The 19631-nt window shown below is 43.3% G+C and overlaps 1 protein-coding gene across 2 annotated transcripts in view; it reads right to left on the reverse strand.

The window, feature by feature from the left end:
- Positions 1-3671: 3671 nt before the first annotated feature.
- Positions 3672-19631, reverse strand: part of lars2 (leucyl-tRNA synthetase 2, mitochondrial) — a 34543-nt gene continuing 18583 nt past the window's right edge. For both annotated transcript variants that reach the window (XM_075465167.1, XM_075465165.1), the window contains 14 exons: positions 18032-18139; positions 16155-16314; positions 15555-15659; positions 15163-15278; positions 14789-15072; positions 11034-11132; positions 9029-9166; positions 8839-8942; positions 8100-8279; positions 7709-7878; positions 6801-6878; positions 6586-6697; positions 5505-5632; positions 3672-4051 (listed from right to left, as the gene is read on the reverse strand). In XM_075465167.1, the coding sequence (XP_075321282.1) occupies positions 3872-4051; positions 5505-5632; positions 6586-6697; positions 6801-6878; positions 7709-7878; positions 8100-8279; positions 8839-8942; positions 9029-9166; positions 11034-11132; positions 14789-15072; positions 15163-15278; positions 15555-15659; positions 16155-16314; positions 18032-18139 (1962 nt within the window). In that variant the 3' untranslated portion in view covers positions 3672-3871. The remainder of the gene's footprint in view (positions 4052-5504; positions 5633-6585; positions 6698-6800; positions 6879-7708; positions 7879-8099; positions 8280-8838; positions 8943-9028; positions 9167-11033; positions 11133-14788; positions 15073-15162; positions 15279-15554; positions 15660-16154; positions 16315-18031; positions 18140-19631) is intronic.

Raw genomic sequence — 19631 nt, forward strand, 5'->3', positions numbered from 1 at the left:
CGGAACATGTGGGCAGATCCTCATCCGCTTTTGTTTGTTCACAGGCGTTAGCGTCCTGTCATCTTTAAATATATCAGCAGGCTGACTCAGTCTCTTCTCTTTGAGACAACAAATGTCCAACAACCTCCTTTTGCTTCATACAAATCTAATTCAACAAGATAGCTGAAAGTTACCCCCCTCCAATAACTTTTACTTTAATTGTTCAGTGCTTGTAGAGTTACTTTTGATCATAGGGCAGCTCTAATTATAGGTAAGCTTAAACAGGTGGATAACCTTCTACACACTTTCAGTGGTGAGAATAAGCCTTCACTGAAGCCAAAAAAACAACAACTTCACTATGAGTACTGTATAAGCAACTTAAATTAAGTAGCCCATACAAGTCCATACTAGGACAATGTATATGTTGTCCAAGGAACATTTACTCAAATTGAACCACATAGTTTGGGGGGAGAAATTCTGTTTGGTAAAACCATTTAGATATCTGAAATGTGCATTTTCAGAAATCTGAACATGTGGACAAAGGTTGGCACATGGTCACACACATCCAACCATTTCTACTGGTTCCATTTAATAAACAACCGATGCGAGGAATAAAACCACAAAACTGTACTCTGATATTTGAGACAGAAACAGTGTCCTGCAACTTGGACCCACAGCAACACATTTAATTAAGTTTTTCTCCAATAAAAAAAACTTTAGTGTACATATATTTTCAGACCGCCCCAGTTAATTTGTTTGGGGGGGGGGGTAAAAATGTGGGTCTGGGATGTTAATGGGGCCCCTCAGCTCCTGCTAGTGGTATAATTAAAATAGTATGTTTACTGCAAGCAAGGCTCGACCATCTGTACGTGTGAGGATACAGAGATAATACATCTTTTTCAAGCAGAGTGCTTAACTGGCTTTACTCCTTTCTGACACATATTTATTGAAAACAGCTGGGGTTTTATGAAGCAAACACCCCAGAGAAGTTGTTCACATGCCAACTGATGTTATTCACACAGAGGTTTATTAAAAGTGTAAGCCGGTTTTTAAAAGAACACAGCAGAAGCTGCAAAGTTGTGATATACGCATTTCCTCATAAAGCAGAACAGAGAGAGGTTATTGCAGGGTGGTTTTCATTATGCATGATGGAAAGTGCTAATGAAATGAAAATGTAATGTGACACGAGAAGAACACTAAATATTCCACATGTATGGGCAAGTATCGTAAAAGTTGGTTCCCGTTTTGCTTTACCAATCGGACTTTGACGTGTTGTTGAAAACTACAAATTCTACGTTTAACTTTTTGTTTCCTTCTTGCTGAGAATAATTCAAACACGCAGCTCTGAAGAAAAAAAACTGAGCTAGTTTAGCTTCACTAGTTGCGTTTTACTGTGTCGTTAAAACTTCCAACATGAAGCCTTCAGACTTTCCATATGTCATATTGCTCCTCAATATTGCTGCTGTCGTGTTGGAAGCAAGCGGGCTGTATCTCATTAAATCATATCACCCCATACACCTTTACAACCTGCATCACAAAGTTTATGGCACGCTTAAGTCTTGAACTGATGACTCAGGGCTAGCTTGTTGTACGATAAAAAAAACAAAACAAAAAAAAAACAATAGGATTTGAGCAAAGGCACATGCAGTTGGAAAACTAAATTCAAGCAGAGCAGCAATTTTTGTCTTGTGTACGATTGAATATTTGTATTCCCACATGTGTAGCTTCATCCTCGAAACAATTAAAGCACTTGTGCACACAGAATGAGGTCACATAAAGAACATCCAAAGAGAACCAAATTATCAGCCTTTGTGTCAGCCCACAAGATAGTTGCTGGATTACTGTCCTTGTCCCCCTGTGAGAACACGCAGTCCAGTCCAGGGACTGAACGTGGAGAGTGACTGGGATTGTGTTGCTGTGAGCCTCACCCATCTTTTTTCTTTTTTTTCGTCTACCCACCCGTAGAGTTTCTCAAGAGGAAGGAAAGTGATTTTCTTGATCATCAAAGACAAACTTGTGTTGCACATCTCTTGTGTAAGAAAGGCTATGACAGTGTTCTGAGGAGAAAGTGAGTCACAGCACAATACCACTGCCTATTCATAGTCGCCATGGCAACTGCAGAGCTGACAAAAAAGTGTTAAACGACGGCAGAGGCTGACGGCGATAAAATTAATTGTTAAAAGAAAATGCATCAGTACAGCTCACACCTCATTTCAGCAGAAACACTGCGTAGGAATATCTGTTCATTCTAAAAGTGTGGGAACAGTGTTCCGGCCATCTCTGACCCATCTAAAAACAGCTACGCTGTAGCTCCATTTAATGACACAGCAACTTCAGCCAATTGTTCCAACCAGTTCAGGTTTGTATGTTTAGAACGAGAGCAGAGAACCTAAATGGAAGGTGTGAAAACAGCTGCAGTGATGCCACAAAAGTGAAAGTGATTGTGGGTTACAAACAAACTCCAGTGAATCTAATGGTTGCCGCACACAGTAATGTTGAAAGGATTAAATAATTTGTTACAGATACAAAGATGAAGCAAAAGAAAATTAAAAAAGGCTGCATCTATGTCCTTTTTCTGTTTTGTGCTGTGGCGTCTGGCTGAGCTCATTTGCATAATTTATGAGGATACAGAGAACACAGAGCCCAGTTGTGGCTCCCCTCCTCTCATTCCTGGTTTCACTTCCTGTTATTCTATCTCTCCTGAGAGCCCTTTCCTGTCACCTGATGGCCAGCGATAAATCCTACAAATATGGAAAAAGGTTTGGGGCATTGGTAAAGATCATTGTTTTTCCATGTGCACTCCTTGCGTTCACAATGTGTCACTAAAAAAAAAAAAAAATAATAACTTTTATCACTTACAAAATGAGACAGGACAGCCTGACTTCATCAGTCATGTGCTGTTCCTGTTATCAAATGAAAGCGTGTCCTAGAACAGAAGCTGACCTTGCAAAACCGATGAATGAACTGCGCATTTCAGAATGTGCACGTTCACACACTGACACTAGGAGACATGTTAGTCATACACATGACAAAACCTTTTGGATTAATCAGAGTTGTGGGCACTAAAAGTTGTGCAGGATGCTTGTACATATCAGATGACCGCTTACTCACACAGGCTTTAAAGATAGGCCTGTGGGTGGGCACACAGATACATTTCAGTGCCTCTGGCGTGTGTGTGCTCTGCCAGGACAGCACTAACAGCTGAGTCATGTTGACCCAGGGTTGAGACACAGAGCTGCTGGCGATGATGCGCAGAGCAGCAATGGACAACCGAGATGTGATGGAGAGGTGAAAAATCCCCACCCACATGAGGCTCTTCAGTTACCTCCACCTGATGTTTCGATGGTAGAAGGGTTCACAGATAGTTCACAGCGGCATATCCCAAAGCCAACAGTCCATATACGGTGCTTAGAGGAAATCTGCAGCTACAAGAAGAAGCACAGACGTACACAAACACTGATAAGGCGGATAATGATTGTGTGACTCGGCTGAGACACAGAGCAGAGAGGCTGAGGCAGTCTCAGAGGTGCGAGGCATCAGTCATGTGTGCAGCGCTGCGAGTGGTGGTACAGGAGGAGAGAACGTGAATGTTGTCTGGAATCTGACAGTGTGACAGTCAAGAGGTTCTGATTAACTGATCTGATCTGAAAGTGCCGAATCTCACTTAACAATGTTTCCAGAGACTACAGAAACTGTTTCTTCAACCTTTTAATAAAAACAGGAAAATATAAATAAAATATCTCTAAAGAAATGTACAGATGACAAACTCTCATTCAGTCTTTCTCTTATTACATTGAAAAGTCCATTTTTCTTGTCTTTCTCTGTTCCGAGTCTCTGATTGACAGACATCACCAGCAAGCAGTTACAAAAAGAAGTGATGAACGCCCAAACGTTACGCATCAACAAGGAAGTTGATGAGGGCAGTCCTGGGAGACAGGATGACTCGCTTGATGCTGCGCTCGCTCAGAAACTTCTGTCCGATGGGTCCCTCCAACACCAGCTGCCGGACCCGATCGGTGTCTTTGGACACCTGCAGAGGCACCGTCACTGTGCCACAGGCCTTGTTGTTTATCTGAGGGCATGAGATGAAAGGCAAGAGATGAGAGAAGTTACCGATTTGTTCTTTCAAGGGTTTTCCATTAAGCTACTTTCCATCTGACAAATGTTCTGCCATGTGAAGCTGTACCTAAACTCTTTCCTGGCACAAGGGTCCCAAAATAACAGACTCCACCTCTCAGTCTGCATATACAGTACACCCTTTCAAACACATAGTTAGTGGTAGGTATGGGAAGGGCACTCAGTCCTGTATGTTTAGAAGCAAGTGTATGCATGCACACGCTGGATGCGATCATGTCTCTGAAAATGGTAGCAAATTAATGGTGTGTGGGTGCATGTGTGTGTATGTGTGTGTGTGTGTGTGTGTGTGTGTGTGTGTGTGTGTGTGTGTGTGTGTTTCTTAGAGGCCACGCCGCTCAGCCTCCTTTCTGGGACAAACCCCAAGAGCATGATTAGAAGAAAGAAGGCATGTGGAAGCCCACAACAGAGAGCTCAGTCGAGAGGAAAACCAACATCATCATCATCATCACTGAGCGCTGGGAGCTCAGATACGTGCTCTCTTTCGGTATTTGTGTTTGTAAAACTACCTTTGTGAGGACGAGGAGTTTGAGATCGAGACTCGTTAGGAGAGTTTTGGAAAGTGAGGGCATTTTAGCGACCCCCACTTTCTCACTTCCATCCGTCATTCTTAGCTTCCACAGCTCGATGTTCCCACTCCCAGTTAGCACATTTACAAAATGAAAAACATGCATCTAAATCTTCCTGGAGACCAACACTAACTATAACTACTACTTCCTACACTAACTATAACTACTACTTGCCTAATCCTAAACCTAATCTTAATTTAAACTTGATCCTATCCTGACCATAAAACATGATTTACAGCACAGGGATGTGCTTTTTGTCTCCAAAAGGAAGGCACTTCCCCATAATGGGGCTTTGTAAATAAATTTAGGTTCCCACAACATGAGTAATAACTGAGCCACACTCATATGGACGCTCGCTCTTTAATTCCACGTGACAACATCCGCTGCCAAACCGAGAGCTTTCACTTTGTAAGCTCACAGGCAGGAGTGAAAAAGTGCACTGGGGAGTAACAGTGTAGCCAAGAGTAACATGGCAGCTCTCTTATTGGCTTTTAATGACTGCCCAACTTGTCTATTTACCTTAAAGCGCATCATTCACACACATTCAGGTGCACACACATGTGCACGCGCAGCCTAATCATAGGCCCTCTTGCAAATTACAGACTGTGATTGTAATCCTGGACCTAAAACTTTGAGAGGGGAGATTTTAGGTGAGAATGAAGAGGGATACAAAAGCGAGCATGCGAATATCCCCGTTAATAAAAGGTGTTGGTGTCGAAAGAAACAATATTTTTTTAAACTAGAAACTAAGAAAAATAAAAGTTTGGCTTTTGCTTGGCATAGATTTTTGTTATGTTTATGTGTGTGTTTATGTGATCCTACCAGCACAGAAACTTCCACAAAGTCAGGGACCTCCAGATACTGGAGGTCCACAGTCGGCCAGGACTGTTGCAGGACGTCTCCTCCCTGCTGGAGGATGGGGCTGAGGGGGTTTTTCACCTGGCAAAGACCTGGGAGAGATGAGCATTGTGATCAACACTTTCTGTCAGACTAAATATAGATATGATGAGGTACTGTTAAATAGTTGGCACGAAAAAAACAAAAAACAAATAGAAAAGTAGCCGAGGATCTCGGCAAAGGGTCAAACAACAACCCAGCTGCCCTTCTACCTCCTATCCTGACTCTGAGTTACACCAGCGACTGTACATCCTACTGGAGGTACAAGGGAAGGATGTGAACTTCCTCCATCCTGAACTGTGTGTGTAAAATTACAACCAGCCAAAGTCCAGCGTGGCTGAGTGCAGCAGAGGTCGCATGTCCCTCAAACTGTTTAATAACCACATACGTGAGCACAAACACACACAAACACATTCAATCCTCCTGGCCATCATCTGTCAGCTTTTCCTGAGACTCTGGCTATCAGCTGGACTCCGTGTTTTTCCGGAACCCCTCTTCTCTCAGCTGTGTGCTGAAATCTTGTGTACGTGTGTCAACAACAATAAAGGGATGTCCTCCGGGGGCCAGGCCGAGGGCGAGCCTCTACACGAGGCATGAAAAGTGACGCTGGATCTTCCTCTCTATTGTTTATTGTTACAGAAGGCCTGACAGCACTGCTCTCCGTTTTTATTTGATGTACAGTCATTGGATTTCAGGTAAAATGTTCTTTAGGTCTGTTATTGCAGTTAATTACAGAAAAATAAAAAGCTTAATGTTATTTTTTTTTTTAGGGGATTTATTGTTTGCTTCATCACTGCTGAGTACATGTAATCTTTTGAATAAATGTTTGCAAAATTATGAAGTGACGTGTGAACATTTTACATTCGAAAGGGAAATCCTGATTCTCTGTTCTTCATCATCTGACAAATGACAGCTGCCTTTCCTTCCTGCCAGTCATTTTGCACCACATGCGGGCCTGCTTGTGAGAGGGAGATTTAAATTTGCCAACAGTCTGAATGCCACCAACCTGCCCAGAGTTCAGAAGCCAAGTGAGGAGCCATGGGCGCCGTCATCACAATCAGGGCAGCCAGAGCTTCCTCGAACTCCACACTGTGCTGCAACACCCTGACCGTTGCACCCTGAATGCACACAAAGACACACGCTGGTAAAAATGTTATCCTCCAAATGTTTTGAACAGTAATCGTGAGATGTTTCCTTTAGGTTATGCGAGGGGACACTCACGCTCAGTGTGTTGGTGAGTCCCATTAGACGAGAGATGGCTGCGTTGAAGAGGAAGTCCTCTGTGAAGTGAGCAGTCACCTGAAAATATATGGTGTGTGTTATTAGATGTATGAATACTTTCATGTGGACTGATCGTGTCAAAGAATATTTCTGCCTCTGATGAATCTTTAATAAACATCGACAGGCTTAAAGGAGCGTCCCTGGTACAGTCAGTGTGTACCAACTGGGAATGTGTTAGCATTCCCATGCTTAGCCTGGTGGGAAGAAGAGCCCACTTGGGAATGGCCTTAGAGGGATATTGATCAATGTGACTTTTCTGTGGGGCACATCAAAGGACAGCTTCGGCTTTGAGGCCTCATAGCAAACAGCCTGAGGTCGTTTAAAAGCTCTGATGGGAGGGGGAAGCGAATCCAACCTGGCAGCCAAAGAAGGCTATTTATAAAGTGTGAAAGCGGAGGGAGCGGATTTAAAATCAATTTTTATCCCCTTCTGCTGTCGCTCTTCACTCTGGGGGTTTCGGGTTGCAATAGATGCTGGGACACAAGACTTTATACAGATTGTATTAAGTGATTTATTGCTCATATGCCATCATCCTATACCTTGTACCTGAGAAATGCAGCTTATTGTTGTCAGTTAAAATGTCAAAAGGCAGCAGAAAATAAATGGATAATTGACATTCAAATAATTTCCACAGATAACTAGCACTGTGAAGAAGAGAAAGCAGACCAACAATAAGGAACATAAACTTTTTTTTTTTTTTGTAATAAAATCGGTGTGGATTTTGAAAAGGAGCCCATAGCTGACCCCTGCTGGTAAGAATTCCTGCAATAAGTCACTTTTACAAAACATCAACATGAGACTGCATCTTATCAAAGATCCCAGCAGGTCACACGCTGCAGAGCAGCTACCTCTTGAATCGCGTAGTTCTTGTTTCCCCAGATCTTCCGGGCCTCTGCCACCTCCTTCTTTTTTAGCAAGGAGGGGTTGGGGGCGTCTCCAAGTTGCCGGGCTCCTCTCAGCTTTGTCACCAGCTGCCACAGTCGAGACTGCCATCGCAGAACGCCAGGAAGAGCATCCGCTGGAGCGCGTTAATACACACAAATGCAGAAGCAAAGGATAATTTGATAAATATTGGGGGGAAAAAAGTCAGGTAACAGTTTATTTTAGGTGACAATTCATGAGGTAAAAAGAAAGTCTACTCTAAAAGAAAAAAAAAAAGAAACTAATATCCTCCGCATCATTCCTAATTAGTGTTCATGAATATTTCAATGCGTCGGCATCATTAGCATTTGGGCTCACTCTTGACATTCCAGAGGATGTCTTGCTCGGGCGGCGCGGCGTAAAGGATGTAGAGTCGAACCGTGTCCACGCCGTACTGCTGCACCACCTCTTGGGGGTCCAGACCATTGTGTTTCGATTTGCTCATCTTCTCCCACGTCACCTCGACACGGCCACCGCTCAGTGCCACCGGCTCCTTATCTAGAAGAAGGGTGATGCGTCAGATGTCAGACAAAGCTGGGAAAAGAGACATACTTCTTCAGGAATGTCCAAGTCAGTTTTTTCAATGTTAGGAACGTAACAACAATCTGATAGTGTCAAAAAATTCTAGCGTCATCCAGTTTTATTTGGAGTATGTCACCTTTGTCCTCATGGATCCTGTTCAGCCAAATTTAGCAAAAGACAAGAGTAAGGAACGCTTGGATAAACAACTTCTGTTTACTCTTTTACCGAGCAATAGCTTAAGGCTGAACAATTGCATGGGTCTCCTCAGCAGATTTTCTGTGATTTCACTTTCATCAAGTGTGGCTGTATAAAATATGATTCAGTTGGGAGAAGCAATGAAGCACAAACCAGAGAGGGCTTAGCAGAAAACACAGAAAGAAGAGGGACACTTATCACAAACTACTACAATTCTTCTTTTTTTTCTCCACGTGTGTCAATCATTAGCTGTGCCATCCCGCAGAGCCATATGGAAAGAAGCCATCTGTTACAAATGCGTCACATTAACAGACACGCCGTAGACTCGGTTAGTGTGTACCTGTGAAGTCTATTTCTTCCCTCTTCAGGTACTGGCCGCTGTCGGACAGTTTAAAGGTCTGGCCCTTGATCAGACCCTGGACCAGCAGTTTCCAAAAAGGTTCCCTAAAAAAAACAGAAAGGGGTTCACTGACACGCACGCACAGAGTACGCCTGGACAACAAGAGCACATAATTCACAGTTTATTCCACCTGTGGGCCACGAGACCTTGATCCTTGCAGAAATGACAGAGGAAGCGAGCATAGTACAAGTGCATGACAGCGTGCTCCTTCCCGCCGATGTACACGTCCACAGGCAGCCAGCGATCTGCTAGGTGGCGCTGGAAAGGCCTGAAGAGGAAGAGCAGATTTACGCTCATTTATGCTGTTAAAAACTGAAACTCTACAAAGAGCTTAGTAGTCTTTATGCCTTTTCCCTCCCTAAGATTTCTGCTGATGGAGGTCATGTTTTCTTTATTTCGTAAACATCAACATATCTATCACCGCTCATGCTTACTTCTCTTCCTGTCTCTATATACGGTTTCATGTCAAATGCATGGCTTCATATCGTGTTTTCTTCAGAGAAAACACAGAGACCTAATCTTCATGACCATGTATGAGATGCTCAGGCTTCAACTTTCCTATTGAGTATTTGATTGTTACACTTCTATTAAGTGTTATACAAACACCAACCATTTCTCTCATTTCATCTTATCATATACCTTTACAGAGCAAAGCGTGTGTTGCAAAATAGTTCAAACAAAGTCGCTTCGTTTTTGACACAAGTTCACAAAAATGGTTTGAGTCTTAAGAATTAGATTCGTCGGCCACTAAGAGTAGTTTTTTGCTTATGTACGTTTCACATTATATTCTAAGAAAAGGTTGGACGAGACGACGCTGGCTGCTGCATGGTTTCTCACAGACTCGTCCTGCAGGGGGCAGGATGATTCTGACACACAAGGATGAGGTGAACAGCAGCATCCTGAGGCCTCTCCTCTTTAACTGGCCTCACACTCAAAATAAGTCTCACATGTTAACAGTTAACCAAAAGTGTTTCTCTGGATCTCTGCACGTCATCTGCATGCGGTTAGCCTGACTGTTGCGATAATCAGCATTAATGATGCTCTATAAAGGCACACTGCTGTCTCAGTGCGTCACTTTTTTACACAGTCATTACTCTCCTTCACACCTCTCTGCCTCTCACCTTCCCCGTTGTGGTTGATGGGGTCTCTAGATGATTGAACCAGGAGAAAAAAAAAAAAAACTTATTAACTTACAACGCTGAAAATAATTTAGCCTATTAGATGGCATCAGGTCACGGAACTCTAATGCATAACAATACACAAACTCCCATAAGGCACCTCCCTCTCATCTCCTTACTCTTTCTTGCTACTCTCAACATCTCTTGCTTCTTATTTTCATTTTTCCCTCCAGTGCGTGTGAGGCTCGGAGAGCCAGCCGAAATTCACAAATAGTGTAATTACTTTTTCTGTTGCGCCATAATCTGTCCAGCTCGTGAAAGCTATAGAGAGAGCAGTTCCCTTCCCTTTTAAAGCAGCTTTACTGCTAGGTCAGGGCACTGGGAAATTAATCTCTTTTGTTAAGCTCAGGGTATCGCCACCATCCCAGCAGGTGACAGCCATGGCTCCATAATCTCCGTTGGCAGAGAATGAAACTTTCAGGGAAGAGTGTGCACATGTGTGTGTGTGTGTGTGTGCGTGCATGTACACAGCCAATATATGAATGTTTGAAATGGGTAAGTGGGAGATGGAGTGGGTGATACACAGTGAGCATAATTATATGGTCCAGCATAATGTTCTCAAAAAGCGCCTACAGCATAAAATGTTTGTGTGAACTTAAGTGTGTGTGTGTGTGTGTGTGTGTGCGTGCGTGCGTGAGAACCAAAAGAGAAAATCAAGTATGCATTTACACAGCAGAGATCAGAAGGAGAATATGTACTGATCTAAACAGACACATATGCACTGAAACTTTTACTTTCATCCGTTTCATTTCATTTCAATTTGAACAGACAAAAGGACTTTAAAATCAGTGTCGTTTGTGCCAAAATCTGTGAGAGTAGGAGAAAAAAGAAGAAAAAAAAACATATGCTCAGGAAAAAGCAGACAAATGTTAGCACTGGTTGACTTCAGAGAAACAAGACCGGATGAAAAAAAATAAATAAATAAAGAGTGAAGTTGCACGAGGTGGCTGCACATACCCATCTGTGTTTTGAGGGTCCGTGTACCTAAAGTAGTACCAGGCTGAGTCCACAAATGTGTCCATGGTGTCGGTCTCCCTTCTCGCCGGGCCCTTACATCTGGCAGCAGAGAGACAGACAGACAGACACAGATGGCAACACAATTATTATTAGGTTGACAAATTAGAGCAAATGAATGATCCCTGTTTGCATGGTCAGAGAATTGTGAGTTTGAGAGTGTAAGCTGGCTCCATCTGGCTGCTGGGGTCATGTCCCTGCAGAGAAGCACAGCTGAAGCCAGACTGGCAGCTCGGCTCTGTTCTTGTGCCCTGACTAACAGGCTGTGCTAACAGAGAGCGAACTGGCACGCCTCACTCATGATTGTGTGTTTGTGTTGGAAATGCCACCTTGTAGCCCTTTTTTTATCCAAGCCAAACAACACTTTAGGGCGCGATGCATATGTGCCAACGGCATTTTCACAGAGCAGGAGAGGACATCCACAAAGACACGGGGAGAAAAGAGCTTTTTGGGGAGTGTTCTTTTGCTACAGATTTAAAGCACTTAATGGAACAGCGAAGGCATCTCGCTTTGAGTTTATAATGAGTCCCAGAAAGATAAACAGTAAAACAGCTCAAAGCTTTGCCACAGTATGCCTAACAGCTCTGGTGTTGTTTCCTGGACTTTATGCGATGTTTCTGTATCGTCTCTCTGTCTAATTGCCTGACATTCTCCGTCTCGTAGTCAAATCTTTAATAACATACTCACCAACTGACACAACGAGAGGCAAAAATGCCTCGACCACCTACCATATCAGTCTATAATAAGGCTCTGATGATGAGGTAAGAGCCGAGTGTTGCCTAGCAACAAGGCTAAGGTGTAGCAAGGTTAATGTTTGGAAGCCAGGTGTTGTTTCATATGATGAGAACACAGCAGTATAATAAAGCCTGGCCATCATGACACAACACCGGGAAACCTCTTGAAATGAAGAAAGAAAAAAAACTGCTTAAACAAGGGAAATTTCTCGAGTTTTCACCTACTTTAGACAGGAGGCCGACCGAATGCCTGAGTGTGTTTTGCTTAAACCTCCTTTTGAAGACGAGATTAGTCGACACACACGTAGTTTTCTGTCTGTAAATAACACTTCTCTAAGCCTCAAAGGAATACTTATAGCGAAACTAGATAACTAAATCTGGAGCAACCTGTGTGAATGAGTATGCAAAGTGTGAGCGTGTGTTAGGAGCATGAGCCAGAAAAAGCCAAAAGGCTCTCAAACAGATGCAGCAAGGGAGCCCGCTGCCCACTCCACTAAAGTCCTCTTCCAAAAGAAAACAGTCCTCCATCTGCTGCGCGTCTGTGTGACTGCCCACCAATGTGTTTGTGCCGTGCAAACCAGGTCTCTCTGTTTACCTGTGAATACACGGAGCACACACTTGCACGCACACCCTTTTTAATCAGGCTAAGCTGAGGCAGGCTTCAGTTGGCAGGCTAATTTACAGTGCCACAGAGGGTCTGAGACAAGATGAGCACACAGGAAATGACTTCCTCAAGGACAGATAAAACTGCTTCTGCTGCCCATCTCTCACCACCCAGCGTCTGTGTTCCTCTCCAACTTTAATTGGACATGGTCGACGAGTGAAGAGAACAAATTTCGACAGACACTCAACAGCGGAAGGGAGACGGGTAGAGGGGAGATAACGGCGTCTTCGGGATTGTTGCCATCAATCACTGCTGATGGGAGGATTTATAGTAGCTTTGCGGAAGTGAGTGAACACAATCTGATGACTTGTGCCATCTGCGACTGAGTGGGCCTTTGTTTTAATCAACATGGTGCCTTGACGGTGATTAGTCTTATTCAGAGAGGAATTCCCATATCAGCATGGGACTCTCGAGACGCCAGTGGAGTAGTCATTCTGCATTTTCTGAGACGAGTTGCTGAGTGGAGTGTGTGTATGTGATTACGACTGTGTGCACTGTACATGTACAGTGTTTGTGTGTCTCTCTCGGCACAGCTGTCTTATGTAACCTCCATCCTCATCTCACCCTGCTTCTGTCACAGATGCCACTCTCTACATAACCGAGTCTGAACAACAGTATTAATCACACAATTTACAGGCTCTCTCTCTCTCTCAATGCTCTGTGCTCGTGTAAAGCTGTTAGTCCTCTCTGCTTTCCTGACAGCGGTTTTGTCAAAGCTGGTCTCCCGAGGAAACACAGGAAATACGGAAGAGAGGCATTCTCCGGAGAGGGTTTACTCGTAATTCAATTCTCACTCCATAATGCACGGCATAATTTCCCTAACTGCTCATGTTTCTCCTAAGATAAACAATTCTGAACCCCACTTACAATATCAAGCAGCTCGATGCCAAGATACCGTGTGCTTATGCTATCAGTGTTTCAAGAGACACTGGTGATTCGCGGACCGAGTCAAGGGCTCTTCAGAGGGGTGATCACTTTGAAAATGGGTCAAAGATCCACAACCGAACATAGACATCGTGGGCTTGGTGAGAGCCGTGATATAAGGGCTTCCCACACTTATCCTGAAAAGTCTTTTTCAAATATTTGTAAAGCTTGACGAAATTTCAATGAAAAATTTGACAGTAATTTATACATAATCGAATTGACTTGTGACCCCCTTTGAGATTAAGGAATGTTTTCTTGTGACCAGATCCAATAAAATTAAGGATTTGGACCAATTTGGACTGCAGGCCGACCAATTCAGCCCACAACTCTTTAACTGCTAAGCCCTGCTGCTGTTTTCGTGTGCTTTGGTAATGTCCTGCTAAAACAAATAAGATCTTTCCTGATCAGGAAGCATCTGAGTGTCTCACACAGCATTAATGGCAGACATGATGTACATTAATGTAACAAGCAAATGCTGCGTTTTTAATGGACACATAGTCGGTCGGACCCTCTGCTAAAGACATCCGGCCTTTACAACAACAATTTAAAATGTCAGGAGCATTAAATCAAAAATGGAGCATATTTCATTTCAGAACTTTAAGGTGTCAAGAACTAGTTTATTAAATAAGGATTTAAACGACTTGCAAATCATTGGTTTTGCAGTTTTCTATGAGCATTTTACACGGCACTTCAACATTTTATTTCTAGGAAACGTGGCTGTACTTTAAATCTTGAGACTAAACATTAATGTTACAAATAAGTATCCTGAACTTTCCCTTTGTTAACTTAACTTGTCTTTCTCCATCCTGACTTCCACTTCCCTAAAAATAGGGATAGATATGACTTTATTTTCATTTAATTGTGCTTAACAATTTGTATTTTAACATTATGTAATGATTTTACAAAGTGCTTTACACAGTAGAATGAAAGAAATATAAAACCAAAAGGAGGCAGATTGAGTGATGAGGTCAAATAAAATATGACCAGAAGAAGTTGAGACAATAAGTTGAGTATAATAAACAAATCAGACATTTCCTAAAGCTTTCCCATAACAGCAAGTTTTAAAAAACTTTCTGAAAGTAGGAGTAAAAAGAAAAAAAAAAAAAAACTGGTGGCCAAAGTTTCATAAAGTGGGAACTGACAACAAAGGCCCGAACCACCTTTTTCACAAACCTGGAAATAATCAGCTCGGCTCCATCTGTGGATATTAAATGTCAGGAGGATATAAAGCAGGTCAAAAAAATCTAAGATATATTTGCAAGGTCATTTAAAGCATACAAACAGGGTACAGATGAAACATAGAGATTCTCTCTGTATTACAGAGGCATCTAATTAGAAAGTAAAAACAATTCTGGATCAAACCTCAGTATTCTCACCTGGGACATTTGCAGTTGACCCAGTCATGCGCAGCTTCAAGAGGCGACACTCCTTTTCCAGTGAGAGACAGCATCTTTGGCAGAGTAACTGGTAACTCCTCCTTGGGGACTGCAACTGCACCGCAAGTCCCACAATGCACCACAGGGATGGGTGTGCCCCAGTACCGCTGCCTGGATATCAACCAATCCCTGAGCTTGGAACTAGTAAGGTGGCCTCCCACCTTTTGCTCTCTGGCCTTCTTGGTAACGGAGTCAAAAGCCTGCTCTCTGGTGAGTCCTGAGAACTAAACAAAAGGAAAAAAAGAGGATTTATAATTAGGGATTAAATAAATAGGGATTGGGTTGTGGTCGTTATCATCATCGTCAGAGCTGACCTCCTCAGAGTTGATCAGAGTTTGCGTTCCATCTTCATGGGTTTTCAGCACTGTGGTCCAACTCAGGTTCAGGGCTCTAGCCACAGTCTGATCCTTCTCACTGCAGTCTGGAACACCTGTCACAACCAAATGCGGCATGAGCGTGTAAAACAGCAATAAAACGTGGAAATACAAGGTTACGCATTACTGATTCCAGAAGAGAATAAGAAGAAAAAGCCTCCCTGTGGTGATGTTAAGCATGTTGTGATGTGGTTATCAATCCCTTGGGTTTCCCCTCTACTCTGTGAGACAAACACCCTCTAATTTCACCTCACATCTACATCTAGAACACATCATAGTACAGGCATACATTAATAAAGGCTTTTTGAGATGTTAGTAACCCGGTAACTCACCAACCACTGTGTCCAGATAGTCCTCAAACTCCTGCTTGTGAGAGATGACCAGGGGAATCCCCTGGCCGGTGAACAGGTTGTGAGCCGTGACCTCTGTAAGAGAATCTGGGGAGCGAGTGGTGAGACGTGTGAGAGACATTGCTGCTTCCCCTGGTGGCTCATTATCAACAACGATTCACTGCTGACACCGCCTCAAAGGGAATCGCAATTAACATAATCTGCAGCTATACATTAACAGATGGTTAACGCAAAGGATAAACGAGGCACAAACATACATCCATACTGGTGATAGTGGCCTGTATGAAAACGAGTACACTTTATAAGTCTTTAGGGATATACTTTCTCCCCTGAAGCACTTCTTTTGATTAGGCACTGCTACACAAAGAAAATATAAAACATACAAAAAATCTGAACAATTTCAAGAGCTGTTTCCTGTTGACAACATGCAGATGCAGCTATGTTATTCTTAGACCGTAATGAAGGTAATAATCATATTGCTGAGAGGGAAACATCTAAACCTGTATTTTTCCTAAAATAAGCCAGGAAAGCATATACTTATAAAGATGCCCTGAGCACCTAGGAGCGTGAAGAGATGCTAACCTCTGCCTGGCTGAAAGGCTTTTTCCAGAGCAGAGCGGACGGAGCTGCTACCGTGCAGCAGTCTGTGGGAGGGCAGGATGGCCAGGTAAGCTGCTCCGAACACCGTCTCTGGGGAGGAGCAGTAGGCTGACAGGGTCTCCCCCATCTCCTCACCATTCACCTGGGGAGGTAAGAGAAGAAGAACGAGTGAGAAAGAGCTGTGTTAATGAGGAGGACCGGCTGGCTTTGCAATTACAGTTTCGTTTCTGCAGAAACGGCCGAAACAATCCAATTATCAATCAGTGGGTGGACGGGAAGAGTGAGTTTCACGATGCTCCACAGTATTACTCGCTTAACAAGTAGAAACCTGAAAAAAAATGGAAGATCTCAAATTCAAAATTTGTTGTTGGATCCAATCGAGGTTAAAGGATCTGATGTCTCAGCAGGACCTGGAAAAACTAGTCCATGCATTCATCTTTAGTAGACTTGGCTACTGTAACAGCATCTTTACAGGTCTAAAAAGTCAGTTAGACAACTGCAGCTTATTCAGAACTCTGCTGTTCGAGTCCTCACTAAGACTAAAAAAGTGGACCACATCAGTCCAGCTCTGAGGGCTTTACACTGGCTGCCTGTCCATCAGAGGATAGACTTTAAAGTTCTGATGCTGGACCAAAATACATCAGTGACCTCCTGACCCAGTATGAACCTTCCAGATCCCTCAGGTCATCTGGATCCGGTCTTCTATCAGTTCCCAGAGTCAGAACCAGACACGGAGAAGCTACATTCAGCTTCTATGCTCCACATGTCTGGAACAAACTCCCAGAAAGCCCCAGATCAGCTGGAACACTCAGTGTATTTAAGTCCACGTTGAAGACACACCTATTTTCAGCTGCATTTGAATAAAGCTCAAAATCTGAAGCTTGAGTTTCAAAACTTAATCACATTTTAACTACTGATTTTATCTGTTGTTCTTATTTCTTTCTTTTTTGTTTAAAATTTAAATCATGCTTTTTATTTCTACTGTATTAATGTATCTGTAAAGCACCTTGAATCACCTTGTTGTTGAACTGTGCTATACAAATAAACTTGCCTTGTCTTGCCAAGTGATGATTTCGGCACCTTGTGATACGATGCCTCTGGGAGCTGTGAGGTGTACGTAACATGCGCAGCTCTTTAATATCAAAAGATGACGCCCTTATTAATGATTAGAAAAATATAACGCTGAAGACATACTGATAAATATCAAAGGATATAAGCACTGTAAAGTCAAAGTGTAAAATAAGAAGCCATTCAAATGCTTTAATAACTGTTAGCTTTGACTTTATTTATTCATTCTGCCAGAGAAACCCTTCTCATGCTCAAAAACACAAGTGCTCTCTAACATCTATATTCCTCTAAAAAGCTCAAAGCCTTTTATAAGAAGAAACTGACTGAAATAACAGCATTTCCAAGGAGCACGCTTTAATAATCAAAGGGCTCTCAGTGGGGTTTTTGCTGCCACACAGAATGAAACTCCAGGCATGTGATGAACTGTGTATGCGACTCCCGGAAATGCAAGTCAAAACTAATAATCTGTTTGGGGAAATTTCCACTTGCGGATGTTTGCAGCTATTTTCCGATAATAAAAGTGAGGATTTCAGTGCTTCTGTGTGTGAGTTTAAAAGCGAAATAATCAGGAAACATGAGCGTAAAAAAAAATAATTTTTAAATTATTAAAAAGATCAAGCAAAATGCAAGAAATTAGTGTTTGGGGGAAAGATGGATTAAAAAGAAAGGCAGAGAAGAGGGAGAACTGTGAGACACTTGATGTAAAAAGACTAAGAACCTGGACAATGGTGAAAATGATGAATGACTGAATGATTAAAAAGTCAGAAGAGGAGAAGGGGGATGCGACTCACCCTTAGTTTGAAATCAAAGAAGCAACCGGTGCACTCTCCGATCCAGTTTGCCTGCATGGCTTTGACCCCATACCACTCCGGAAGGTCCTCCAGAGCGTCCAGGAGAGGCTGCAGGAAGGAGGCGGAGACGAAACACCAGCGGTTACAACTTTTAAATAGGTGTGGAAAAAGCTAATACTCCATCTCACAGCTGGACAAGATCAATTCTCTTTGGTATTTAGCTGAATAATGCAAATAACTCCTACTTAGAGTAGCCTCTAATCAGGCCATAGCTTATTTATTTTGACAAAGCAGTCCATTCCTACCAGGTCACAAGTTTCTAAAGAAACCAGCTCTCGACCCTTCAGAGATCAAGAATTACAGACCGGTATCCCTTCTACCCTTTCTGTCCAAAACTCTTGAACGTGCCGTCTTTAAACAACTGTCCTCTTACCTCCACCAGAACAACCTCTTGGACCCCCACCAGTCCGGGTTCAAGGTGGGCCACTCAACTGAGACGGCCCTCCTAGCAGTAACTGAGTCACTCCAAACTGCTCGAGCTAACTCCCTCTCCTCTGTCTTGATTCTCCTGGACCTTTCTGCAGCATTTGACACAGTGAACCACGACATCCTTCTCTCTACCCTGGAGGGAATGGGGGTTTCTGGCTCTGCACTCTCCATGTTCTCATCCTACCTGACAGATCGCTCCTACCAGGTAACACTGAGAGGGTCTGTGTCAAAGCCACGTAGGCTCACCACCGGGGTTCCCCAAGGTTCAGTCTTGGGTCCTCTTCTTTTCTCCCTCTACACATCATCTCTTGGTTCTGTCATCCACTCCCATAACTTTTCCTACCACTGCTATGCAGACGAGACCCAGCTGATTCTGTCTTTTCCCCCTTCTGACACCCAAGTGGAAGCACGCATTGCTGCGTGCCTGGCAGACATCTCGGGGTGGATGTCGATGCACCACCTTAAGCTCAACCTGGACAAGACTGAGCTGGTGTTTCTCCCGGGGAAGGGCTGCCCGTTCCGAGATCTGGCCATCACCATGGATGACTCCGTGGTGATATCAACCCGGACCGCGAGGAATCTGGGTGTCGACCAACTGTCGTTCTCGCCAAACATCGCATCAGTGACCCGTTCCTGCCGATTCCTCCTCTACAACATCCGGAGGATTCGCCCCTTCCTCACCGACAAGGCAGCACAGGTGCTCATCCAGGCTCTTACTCTAGCACTAGTTTTGCTCTTAGCTGTTTGGTTTTGGAAGGAAATGCACTTATGATTTCTTGTGACCTGAAGTTCTTTTGCCTACCGATCATGTTGAACGCACTTATTGTAAGTCCCTTTGGATAAAAGCGTCTGCAAAATGACCGTAATGTAATGTAAGTTGTCAACAAAAAGGAATTTTCAAAAGCTCTGACCTCCGCTCACCTTACCTTCCTTGAAATCACAAAGCGATCGCTTATACAGTAGGCAAGCTCTGTCTCTCACACAACAACAGTTATTCTGGGTGATTAAAGTAACCTATGCATATCAACGAGGCTCAGGCCCAAAAGCCACAGCTGGTCTGCAGAAAGAGATATAATTCTCCATTTCCTTTTTTCAGGCCGTCACAATCCAT

This window comes from Odontesthes bonariensis, chromosome 5 (assembly GCF_027942865.1).
Source record: "Odontesthes bonariensis isolate fOdoBon6 chromosome 5, fOdoBon6.hap1, whole genome shotgun sequence".
In the NCBI taxonomy this organism is placed as follows: Eukaryota; Metazoa; Chordata; class Actinopteri; order Atheriniformes; family Atherinopsidae; genus Odontesthes; species Odontesthes bonariensis.